At 38.0% G+C, this 12,702-nt stretch overlaps 1 protein-coding gene and 1 non-coding gene across 4 annotated transcripts in view; both read right to left on the minus strand.

Moving 5' to 3' along the window:
• The window catches only part of LOC127434381 (kelch-like protein 15), a 30,150-nt gene that overhangs the window by 4,046 nt on the left and 13,402 nt on the right, over positions 1-12,702 (minus strand). For 2 of the 3 annotated variants that reach the window (XM_051687080.1, XM_051687081.1), the window contains one exon: positions 3,055-6,231. In XM_051687080.1, coding sequence (XP_051543040.1) covers positions 5,122-6,231 — 1,110 coding nt within the window. In that variant the 3' untranslated portion in view covers positions 3,055-5,121. Of the gene's footprint in view, positions 1-3,054; positions 6,232-12,702 lie in introns of those variants that run through there. The other variant, XR_007896028.1, reaches the window with a different exon arrangement.
• Positions 2,356-2,429, minus strand: trnat-agu (transfer RNA threonine (anticodon AGU)). Its single transcript has one exon. It is a non-coding gene; the product is annotated as a tRNA-Thr (tRNA).

Here is a 12,702-nt window from a genome sequence, read left to right on the forward strand (position 1 = left end):
CTGTCTCCCTGTAGCGCTGTCTTAGGCGTCTCACAGTACAGACATTGCAATTTATTGCCCTGGCCACATCTGCAGTCCTTATGCCTCCATGCAGCATGCCAAAGGCATGTTCACGCAGATGAGCAGGGACCCTAAGCATATTTCTTTTGGTGTTTTTCAGATTCAGTAGAAAGGTCTCTTTAGTGTCCTAAGTTTTTATAACTGTGACCTTAATTGCCTACTGTCTGTAAGCGGTTAGTGTCTTAACGACCGTTCCACAGGTGCATGTTCATTAATTGTTTATGGTTCATTGAACAAGCATGGAAAACATGTTTAAACCCTTTACAATAAAGATCTGTAAAGTTATTTGGATTGTTACAAAATTATCTTTAAAATACAGTGTCCTGAAAAAGGGACGTTTCTTTTTTTTACTGAGTTTATATGCTGTTGTTATTGTATTTGTTTTAACTGGCAGTTATTTGTCATTTTGTGATTATTCAAATCTCATCTTATACTTAATATGTTGTCTTTGGTTGTTACCATTATTGTGATTTGTATGTCAAAAAATGAGGTCCATCCAAGGTAGGAAACTAATTTGTTTAAAGTGGATATTTGCTACAATGTGTAGCTAATTTTAAAATAAATGTAATTTAATTATTTCAAAATATTAACCATTGTATCAGCTTTAACTTACAGAGTTTATTGAATATTCGCTCTGAAATAGGGTCCGCGCGGGCGTATTGTGCTCAGGGCGGCTGTCTGTTTCGCCTGTAGGACAGGCCATATTTGCGTAGCAACCTGCCGGCTCAAATTACCCAGCGGCCCACCGGGACAACTCCCGGACTCCCAGACACGAAATCTGTCCTGAAAGCTCTAAAATATAAATCATTATTATAGGCAGGGTTGGGAGGGTTACTTTTTAAATGTATTCCACTACAGATTACAGAATACATGCTGTAAAATGTAATTTGTAACATATTTCGTTAGATTACTCAAGGTCAGTAACGTATTCTAAATACTTTGGATTACTTCTTCAGCACTGGTGGATTTTTTCACTTGTTTTGACTATAAAAACTCTGCCAGTACAGTAAGACAAAATACACATGTTAAAAATACATTCTCTGAAAAACCTAAATATCTTATGCAGTGTTGTTTCTAAAACAAGATGAATCAAATTGATCTTGTTTTAAGGATTTTTAGATATTTTTACAGGAAAACAATACAAAAATTATTATCAAGAATACAATTTTTGCCGTAATATCAAAGGTCTTACTAGAAAAAAATTAATTATGATCCAACGTGAATTTTATTGAGAAAAAAAATATGATCGTGCCTGGTAACATGTGCATGTAAAATGGCTAGAAATAGCATTTTAGCTTAGCGTAAAGCTGACAATTTACACAAGGTTTATTTCTATTTCTTCTGCTCCAAACATACTCCTCTGTCTGCTCGTATGAATATAACACATCATAAGAAAGTGTTCCACCGCTGTTCAAATGCACTTTGGATCGCATCATTTATATGAATAAATGTTTTCCATCTGAAAGGACTAAATATTAAATTAAACAAATGACAATAAAATGCAAAGTAATCTCTTCAGTAATCAAAATACTTTTTGAATGTAACTGTATTCTAATTACCAATGATTTAAATTGTAACTGTAGTGGAATACAGTTACTTATATTTTGTATTTTTAATATGTAATTCCGAATGTATTCCGTTACTCCCCAACCCTGATTATAGGTTAATCAAAGTGTATTTAGGTAAATTAAAGACATGGTTTGGAAGATGGACTTTTGTTTCACTCTCTCATTAATAATTTTTTTTTTTTTTTTTTTACAAAAAAAGTTACATAATGTAGCTTTAAAAAACGGTTGCATAACAATCTCCAAATGTTTATTTCAAGATAAACGTCTGTTGGTTGAAGATAAACATTGCCACCAGAGGGCGTATTGTAACCGTGTTTGTGAGCTGACTTCAGAAAAGTTGGCAGCCGTACCCTAACCCCTGCTGGTGATGGAAATATGCTCTGGGACAGAATCAAGTCGAGTCGTTTTTATTTATATAGCGCTTTTCACAATACACATCGTTTCAAAGCAGCTTTACAGAAAATCATGCATTGACAGAAAATAGCAGAATGATGGTAAATTACGAGATTAAGAAGGAATGAAGTTTTGTTGATCAGTTCTATTTAAAATGATGATGAACATGAATTCAATCAAGTGTGGCCGAACTTGATATTCTATTGATATTTTAATGTAATTATAATAACAAAATATATTAACAAAAGTACTCTGTTTGTATATATTAAAAATAATAATAGTGCACTCTTGTAAAAGTGTCAATTTATATGTCCATTGTGTATGCCGTACGAAAAGGCACCGCTGGGATTCGAACCCAGGATCTCCTGTTTACTAGACAGGCGCTTTAACCATCTAAGCCACGGCGCCACGTGCTAATGCAGCGTAGTATAGGTCTTTTGTCTTCAATGGAAATCAAAAGTTATGTGATTTTCAAAAAGATTTACTAAATGTATGTTCGTAACCAAATGTATCTACGGTCATGGAAATTATAAATATAATGTCTGTAATAACCAGTACGGATACGGATACGCATATTAAACAGTCTGCGTAGGGTAACAACTCCCGCCTCCAATGTGGAAGACTTCATCAGATTTTATCGTTGATGTCAAAAAAATGAAAATCAGCATTAGTTCTCATCGTTTATCGCCTAGTGTGTCATACATTTTCTTCAAAATGCATTATTGAGTTTCAAAATGAAGTCAAGTTTATATAATGCTAAAATTAAAGCATTTAGATGCCCTTAGAATTGTTATCTGGGAAAAACTTTAATAACTATCCATTTTCTCATCCATTGTAAGAACCTCACTGTAACCTCGATTTTTTTTATTATTATTATTATTATTATTATTTAGAAAAGGAGTCGAAATTCATTTTTGTGGTACTCAAACATTGTGCCACAAATGCTGTCGATTGAGATGAACTTGTACTGAACCCGGAACATGCCTTTAATAATATTCTCTCAAATAATTTTGAAGTGTATAATTGAGTTGTTGCTTTTTTTATTATAAGAAAGAAGAAAATCAATTCACTCACGTTAAGCTGAAAAGCAGTAATAAATCTCAACACATATGAACAAATCATTTTCTAGAACTTCAAAAGCCCCTCAGTGACCAACAATGCACACAACTCTAAGAAGGCACCTTCCAAAAACATTCTTTCTGAATATAGCACAAAAGTGTTGCTTTCTGTCAGATATAGTCACATTAGCTCAAGAAAACGCTCAGGGTTATGTCCTGCTAGTGGATCCTCTTACAGGAATAAACCTGTATGATCAGATTTCTAAAGAACAGATGTATGGCTCAGGTACACTTAAAAAATAAACATGCAACACATCATGTTAAACTAATATGTGACCTTATCATTTTGAGTCAGTTTGACCCAGAACAACATTTACAGTTTAATGCACTAAAGCAAAAATTCTCAACCAGCATTTGAATGATTATATCTCAACAATAGTTTAGAGCAGAAAACATTACAACTACTGTATAACAATAGAAAGCTTTTGACTTTAGTACATAAAATGCAAACGCTGTTTCTAAGTAAAAGAGACTCAAAATAATGGAGCAGTTCACATAAGTTTCTTGATCTCGGTTAGAAAAACTAGAGAGCTGGACAATAGGAACATTTATTTCTGGAAATTAGTTACAAAGTCTCCAAATAGCAGTGAACCATCTGATTATGGTAAACAACACATTAGCAATCTGATTATATTCCTCTCAAGAACAATATTGGGGTGGAGTGTAGTACAACAGGGCTATGGATTATTATAGTGGAATAATTGCCTGTTATTCAGCTAAAGGATAACAAGATTAGAGGTTCAAATCTACTTCCGACACATCTGTGCATCAGATTATTACAGCTTTGGCCTTACAGTCAACAGTTTGGCATCTATTTGTACATGACATTAAAAACATTAATGAATTTTGGATGAGAAAAACAAGACAGAGACAAAAGGTCATATAAAGTAAGTGTCTGAGGAAGTACAAACCAATCAGGAACTCTGTAGCAACACACAGCATCACATGTAGGGCGAGGAGAAGAAAGATTTGAAGCATAACAGGAAACTACATGGTGCCAAACACCATCATCAAAGCTCAGGCTTAAACAATTGATTTGAATACAGAGTGGAATAAGCCTCTGAACTGCTGTTATGAAGTAGAAATTAACCAAAATGCATATGTGCTTTAGCCCTTTTGCTCATGCAACAATATGAGAGTGAGAGACACATACTGTACAAAAAAAAGTAGCTCATTAAATTACACTGTTTGGATCAAGGCAAGGCTCTGCCATTTTAATAAATAATAATAAAATAAAAGAGTAATAAGCATAAGCACAACCAGTAGAAGTTGGAGAACATGTCCCATAAACTCTGCCCTCCCCATTCTCTTTTGGCAGTCAGCAGTGGAGGACTGGGTGTTATTGTAGAGCAGTAATATAAGCCCTAATACAAGTGCAATGCTTGTCAACATCTTCGTCAGAATTACAATCATAGTCAGTATTATCGTCAAAATCCACTACAACATCACTAGTATCAGCACAAATGCATTCTTAGATTAGTAAATGTTAAAGAAAAAGACAGAGAACTAGGGATTTTGAAAATATTTTTTTGAGTTGTACAACTACTTCATTTAGTCTCCTTTTTTTGCTCCTATATGTAGCAGACAACTTAGATTTATGTAGTGGAATATGTACGCATCAAACGTAACTTTCTGTAAAACACCAGTGAACAGAATGAATGGATACAGTAGAACATCTCAGAAGACAATGAAGTGAAACATGAGAAATATTATGTGCTCTACAGGATAATTATTACAGTGCAATGAGTCAGATTTATGACCAAAAAAGATTTGTATTTATATGTTTTTAATGAGAGAGCCAGTTCAGAAAATTGACCAACAGTACTAACCAAACAACAAACCTTCCTTTCTACAGTGAAAGCCTAAAAAGGAGTTTTTTTTCTTAAATAAGCACTGGCCTACAGTTTAAAAGCTTCATTAGTATTACTTTTCACACCTGTAAATGTTTTTTCCCAAACAGTCTAGAAGTTACAAAAACAGCCTCAGCTGCAGCGTCTCACATGTTCCAGAACATATTCTGGGAAGTGCAAACTACACACTTGTAGCCCATCCAGTTTGCAAGGCATTCTAGGATACTCGTCCTCTTTCCACTTACTCTCCTCAGGGTCAAAGGTGAGGATAGAGTCGCTGTAGTGACCATTGTAGCAAAGTCCTCCGAGCACCATGATCTGCTTGTCCAACACTGCCACTCCATGCCCACTGCGTCCAATAGGCATTGAGGCAAGAATAGTCCATTCATCCGTCTCTGGGTCGTACACCTCTGTTGAAGGGCAGCCCTGGGACTCAAATGAGGCACGCAGAATCACACAAACCCCACCAAACACATACAGCTTCCCATTGTGGGAGATCATTTTATGGAAGCAACGAGCATAGTTCATCTTTGACTTGTTTTCCCAGCAGTTGGCGAGGATGGGTGTACGGCGTGTGCGGTGTTCGGATGTTCCTTCCCGCCCTGGATCGAAGACACATACTTGTTTTGAGGTGGAAGATGAGGTGATACCACCAGTGATATACAGCTTCCCATTAAGCACTGTGCCTTCATGCCCATATTTATTTACAGGGTATGGGTCTACAAACTCCCACTTGTCCTCAATGATATCATAACGCTCCGTAGAATAGAACGTCTCATCACGAGTGCGGCCTGCGACGGCATAAATATACTTCCCAATGACGCCAACAGCAAACTCCGATCTTGGCACAGACATGTCAGCCATACGAAGCCAAGAGTTCTGTCTGGGATCATAACGGTAAACCTTTGAAGAAGCATGGAACTCTCCATCCGGGCCCAACTCTTCACCACCCAACAGGAAAGCAAAGTTATTGACGATGGCCAGACAATCTGGTCGAAGTGGGACTTGTGGGCCTTCCAGTTCCCACCACACCTTAGGCCGATGCAACAAGAGGATCTTACTATTGACCATGCTGTGGCCAATCATTCCACGGAATACAGCAGTCTGTGGTCTCACTGATCTGATACGGTTGGAGTTGGTTTCAGCCAGTGGTTGTTCATTCACCTGATGGAAATAGCTGAGTGCCTGGTCCACTTCCAGCCTCAGTTGGCGGGAATAACGATAGAACTCGGATGTCTTCACCTACATGAGGAACAAAGAAACAAAAAAACACTAACAGTACATTCTGCAGATAAGTTACTGAACAAAAATGACCTTATTTTAGTGATTTCTGTGCCCACTGTACAAAGATGCTTGAGTTTGTTCCTGGCAGGCAACAGATGCCCTAACCCCGCCCCATCCCTAATCCTACAGAGCCTGTGAAGCTGAGTAGCCTGCCAGGAACATCGTCAGGCACCTTTCTCCCATCGTGTCATTTTGTGTCCATCTGCGCTATTTTTAAAATTGTTTTTCAATGTAAATATGTGCTCATTATCTGCGTCTCTGATTTTTAGCATCTCACACAGGAGTAGGATGCACCGATACCACTCTGTCTCTTCCGATCCGATTCCTGAAATCTCAGTATTGGCCAATACCGATCCCGTTCCAATACCAGAGTTGTTGTTTTTTTTTTCATAATCCATTTAGAATATCTATACCCCACTCTGTAATACTAATTGGGGGTACTCTTATATATGTAAAGAAGCACAAACCTTATTTCAAATCTACACATTATTTCAATATGTGTAGCCTATTAAGTCAAACTTTATTGTTAAACAATCTACTGGATATTGTAGCGGCAAAATAAACAGTAATTCCAGTGAAAGTCTTCAGTAGAAAAGAAGCCAGTTTTCTTTGCACATTTTTTTCAACTTGTATCAGAAATTTAAAGGATTCAGATCTCTTTTTTGTTCACTTTAGTTGTAAGATATCAGTCCACTTTTTAATCACACAGTTATCTTTTGGAATCCAGTCAACTTAAATGTAGTAATTTGTAAACAAATAATAATGATAATAATAAATTATTAGGGGTTCAAGTGCTTAGCGCTGAAACCCTATTGTAATTGTTATGATTATTATTATTATTATTCCGCCATAAAACTGATCGGGCAGAGCAAACCGTAAGGCCTAGAGACTTGAAACTTGGTCAGATGGTAGTAGTGTTGCCTGCTTCTCAGAAACACAGACTCAGCAAAATCAGTCAATAGGGGGTGCTACAGCGATCAAAAATGTGAAACTATTTTTATAACTCCTAGATCGTTTGTCGTAGACTCAAGTGCTTTATACCATTGGAATCCTTGGCTCAAACCAAACAAAACGTATATCTCCGATTTCATTTTCGCCTATAAAAATTTTCCGGCATCTTGGATTTTTTATAAAACCTACTTTTGCGAACTAGTCCTAGGTTTTCGTCTGATTGGGACCAAACCAGTGCCAAACGATTCTATGGAGCCTCATATCAAAAGTTGTCAAAAAAAAATTTAACTTTCGACTCGAGCTAGCTACGGTATGCGAAAACATCGGAAGTAGGAGTGGCCAATTTTACGTAAATGGCTATAGCTCTTGAAGGAAATGAGATATCTTCACCAACCTTGGCATGCTTATGTAAGAGGTCAATCTTTGGTCGCCCAGAAAAGTTGGCACAATTTTGCCACATGGTGGCGCTATAATACCAAAAAACATGAAATTGGCTGTAACTATGAAACCGTTAATCCTATTGACTTCAAAATTTGCATACATTGTCTCTGTCTCAGCTGCCATCATTGTCTATGTGGATATTTACGTATGTTGAAAAACATGGCCGCCATCGGCCAATCAAATTTCAGCAGCTATTACACAAGGTTAGCAATGACCGATCGGAACGAAACTTGATGGACCTATTTGACTCTTGGTCTGAGAGAATTGTGCAAAGTTTTTAAAAAAAAATCAGCCACTAAGGGGGCCTGGGTAGCTCAGTGGTAAAATACGCTAGCTACACCACTGGAGTTCACTAGCTTGCTAGTTCAAATCCCAGGGCATGCTGAGTGACTCCATCCAGGTCTCCTAAGCAACCAAATTGGCACAGTTGCTAGGGAAGGTAGAGTCACATGGGGTAAACTCCTCGTGGTCGCTATAATGTGGTTCGTTCTCAGTGGGGCGCGTGGTGAGTTGAGCGTGGATGCCGCGGTGGATGGCGCGAAGCCTCCACACGCGCTATGTCTCCGTGGCAACGCGCTCAACAAGCCACGTGATAAGATGCACGGGTTGACCGTCTCAGACGTTGAGGCAACTGGGATTCGTCCTCCGCCACCCGGACTGAGACGAATCACTACACGACCACAAGGACTTAAAAAGCACACTGGGAATTGGGCATTCCAAATTGGGAGAAAAAAATAAAAATCGGCCACTAGGTGGTGCTATCACGATTTTTGTAGGTGTTAATGGTTGTATATAATGCAGTGTTGTGAAAAAACACAAGTAATATATATCACCTGATAGCTCTTCTCATTCTAAACAACTCTGCCTCAAGAAGCATTGGTGTCTGTCAAACCGTTCTGTAAATATTTCAGAAAATGTTAAAAACCTACTTTTGCGAACTAGTCCTAGGTTTTTTGCCCGATCGGAACCAAACCAGTGCAGAAATATACTCTGGAGTCTGATTAACAATAATTATTCTACTCACGGTCGTTAAGGGGTGCCAAAACGCTCAAAAAGGGTGGGCCATTTTTACTAAAATGGTTATAACGCCCGAACGAAATGAGATATTTACACCAAACTCGGTACACATGTGTATGAGCTCAATCTGAGGTCACAGTAAAACACCCGCAGAGTTTGGCCTCTTGGTGGCGCTATAACAGGAAAAAAACTTGAACCGGCACTAACTATGCAACCGGCATGCAGTGTCTTTGTCCAAGGTGCCATGACTGTCTATGAGGACATTGGTGTATCTCAAAAAACATGGCCGCCATTGGCCAATGAAGTTTGAACACCTATTAGACAAGGTGAACGGAGGCCGATCGGCACAAAACTCGGTGGGTCTGTTCGAATCCTGGCCCTAGAGGTCAGTGAGAAATTTGAAAGAATTCGGCCAATGTATGGCACTAACGAGTTTTACGCCTCTGTAATCACGTGGTGTTTCACACATACACACAATGGCTGTGTCCCAATTCAAAGGCTGCATCCTTCGAAGGACTCGGACTTTGATGGCCACGCCTTCAAAGACTGAGCATTGTTAATTGGGACAGTCTAGCCTACTGTAACGTTTGTACTGGACTTTTTTGAAAATTATATTAAACTGTCGGAAAACAAAACAGGGTTCACAAACTGTCTAAATATTTTCACCATATTCCAATTCTGTATATAATAAAGAGTATAAACTACATATAATCACATCTTAGTAAGATATGTCAACATTTGAACCACTTTAAAGTTTTTTTGTTTTTTTTTTTACATTTGTATCATTAGATATTTGAGTAAGTTGAAACCCAATACTTAAGTTTGTAAGTGTAATTCTGCAATTTCTCTAAAAAAAAATCCTGTCGTCACTGGCGCGCAATGAATTCTGGGGTAGGCAAGGCCGCGAAGGATCCATCTGTTGTATCCTTCATTTCACGGGAAACGAAGGACGCATTTAGAGGCCGCATTTGAAGGAGGCTTCGAATTGGGACAGCCTGTCGCGCAGCAGTGACGCAATAGGCCTTCGAATGCGACCTTTGAAGGATGCAGCCTCTGAATTGGGACCCAGCTATAATTCATATAATTTGTTAGATCTCCTCATACTGAACAACTTTGCCTCAAGTACCACTACTGTCAATCAAATCGTTCATTAAATATTCACGATTATGTAAAAAACCTACTTTTGTGAACTAGTCCTAGGTTTTTTGCCCAACCTCAATAAAACCAATGCAGTATAATTCTCTGGACCCTCTAGGTCAATAATTATCAAAAAAACTTTTTTTTTTTTTACTTTACCCATTGGGTAGCTATAACAGTGTCATTTAGAAAATGGGTGTGGTCAATTGTACAAATAAGCTCATCATTCCTAAACAAAAACTCAGAACTTTACGAAATTAGGTGAGCACATGGGACATATGATTACAAACAAGCATGCAGACATTTATGGAGATCTGACCATAGGTGGCGCTATGAGCTTTAAAAAGCTTTAAAAACCATGTATTTCCTTAGTAAATTGCCTGTATTGGCTGTAAATGGTCTATTCCATCTATGAACTAGGTGGTTACATGCTTGCTAAATAAAATATAATACCTTTTTTACGCATGTGCTTAAAGGCCTTAAACGGCTTGAACCCCGTTAATTGCTGCTCGCAGCTATATTTGTTATTATTATTGACTTTTAGAATTTTACAATACAATAGTAATATATTCAGTCATGTACCTTTAACTTTAAAACCCTCAGGCTTTTATTTTGATGGTCGGAACACTCCAGGAAGTCCTGTAAGTGTCTGTATGTGGGCTAGTTCACAGTAGTTTAATTCGATTCTTATTCAGAATCTTGTGAAATGCTTCTCCGGGGCCATTCTAAATGCATGTTATAAGCGAACCGAACTAATGAGCATATACATCTGAGATTTTGTTCGTGTGTAGCGCTCACATATTGCGCATCGCTCTGAGGCTAAAATAGAAAATAGCCACGAGTGCATCACCAGCATGCGCATGCTTTTTATGTGTGTCAACAGATAATCGCCTTAAAAATATATTAAAATATCGCGATATCCGATTACATCGTCAACCTCCCTGTCGAGTGTTGGCGAATATTTTTGCTTTATTGATTTTGCTTTAAAAATTTAATTCATTTATTGAAACATGAAAAACGTAAAGGACATTTCTAAATTCAAAATGTACATTAAACGAAACAAAAAAAGCAATTAAAATAATGAAGTGATCAAACAATCGTGTATAACCACCTCCCCAAATCTAAACATTTACCGTCTCCAATGGCCCCATTTGCCATCATGCAAGTAGGCCTATCCATCAATGACAACAGGTGGAAAATTACTAATAGCCTACAAATTAAGAACTAATGACAATTATAAATGTAAAGATAAAAATAATAATCATAATAAATAAGCCTAATAAATTCCCTCGTGTTCCCAAAATAATGCTGCCAAATCTGTGTTCTTATCAAATTTGTGTTTGTGTTGCGTTTTGGTAATACAGTTAATGCAGCCTAAAGAAAATAAAATAGAACTCAATTTTAGGTTCAAGGTGAACATGTCTTGTATTATTTTATGATTGAATCACTTTCTTCTCCATTTCTTTAATACTAAGATATATATTACTGAACCTGCAGAGTTGCGTTCACAATGCATGTTAATCACGAACTTCTCCATGTAAATAAAGCGAACTAAACTCACGGCACCTCCTGAGATGATCGGAGATCATTTGCAGAATTCTCCTAGACAATATTATTCTTGCAAACAATTTTCAGACGAATGAAACAGAGAAAATAAAAAAATTTTAAAAAAAGAGTGAAAACTCTTTATATGCACCTGTTCCACGAGACAGGCTTGCGCTGCATGCCTCTGAACAAACAGCGAATCAAACACGAGCACTGACAGCTTTTCTTTTGTCTATTCCTAAAAATATAATAAAGCGTGTTTCTTCATTACAAAATTACCCACCCATGAAATTCCTGCATTTGGACAAGGAGCTTGTGAACTGGATTCAGCCTCATTGCATTTGGCGGGCGGCAGGTGCTAGTTTCATACCCTGGGCTACTGTTTACTATTTAACTATATAAACTATATTATAACAACTATACTGTACTATCCTGTTGCTGACGGCATGCTGCACAAGTGCATGTAGCTTTCTAGCCTGCTTAGCATTGCTTATTCTTATACGTTCATTGTTTTATCCTTTGCCATTTTACCGCATGCTTTGGGTTTTTCTTCCTTTCTACGGTTTCATTTGTGTGTATTGTACCATGTGCACCCGTTTCTCTCTTTTTTCTTTCTTTTTTCCCGCTTATCTATATCTCGCGTCTCGACTGCATGCATTGGTTTTCGCCACTGTGTTTTACACGGATTATTGCATCAGTCTCAAACATCTGCTGATTAGGAACCACATCAATCTCAAACCCTCGCCGCTCAAGAACAACAACTACAACAACAACAAACAATTGCGGCAAGTCATGGCATCCGCTCATGTTATTACTTCCTGAATTACATGCCACATGTTTACTATAGCTTCTTCCGTCAGCAGTGAGGGGTTTACATGTGATAAATATAAGGAATTAGTCAAGCTGACAGAGAAGATTAATGAGTTAGAGACACGCATCCGAATGCTAGTGAAGTTCAGTGAGAAAGAGAAGCCGGTAGATACTGTTTCGGATGATGGTAGTACAGCGAGCAACACACGCACCTAAGTTTCGGCGGAAGAGCCTCCGCAGCAGGGCAATTGGGTGACGTCTCGGTGGCATTCTCGCTCAGCAAAGCAACACCACTCTCCCATTCCTGTTAGGGTTTCCAATCGATTCTCCCCACTCAGTGATGCAACCACTGAGAATCATGTTGAAAGAGCCCTAATAATTGGTGATTCTACTGTAAGGAACATGGAAATAGAGACTCCAGCCACTATTGTTAAATGCATTTTGGGTGCCAGACCATCTGACATCAGATCAAATTTACAAGTGCTGGCTAATGCTAAACGTAGATTTTCTAAAATTGTTATTCATGTC

The sequence above is a fragment of the Myxocyprinus asiaticus genome, chromosome 44 (genome assembly GCF_019703515.2).
Source record: "Myxocyprinus asiaticus isolate MX2 ecotype Aquarium Trade chromosome 44, UBuf_Myxa_2, whole genome shotgun sequence".
NCBI classification, from domain to species: Eukaryota; Metazoa; Chordata; class Actinopteri; order Cypriniformes; family Catostomidae; genus Myxocyprinus; species Myxocyprinus asiaticus.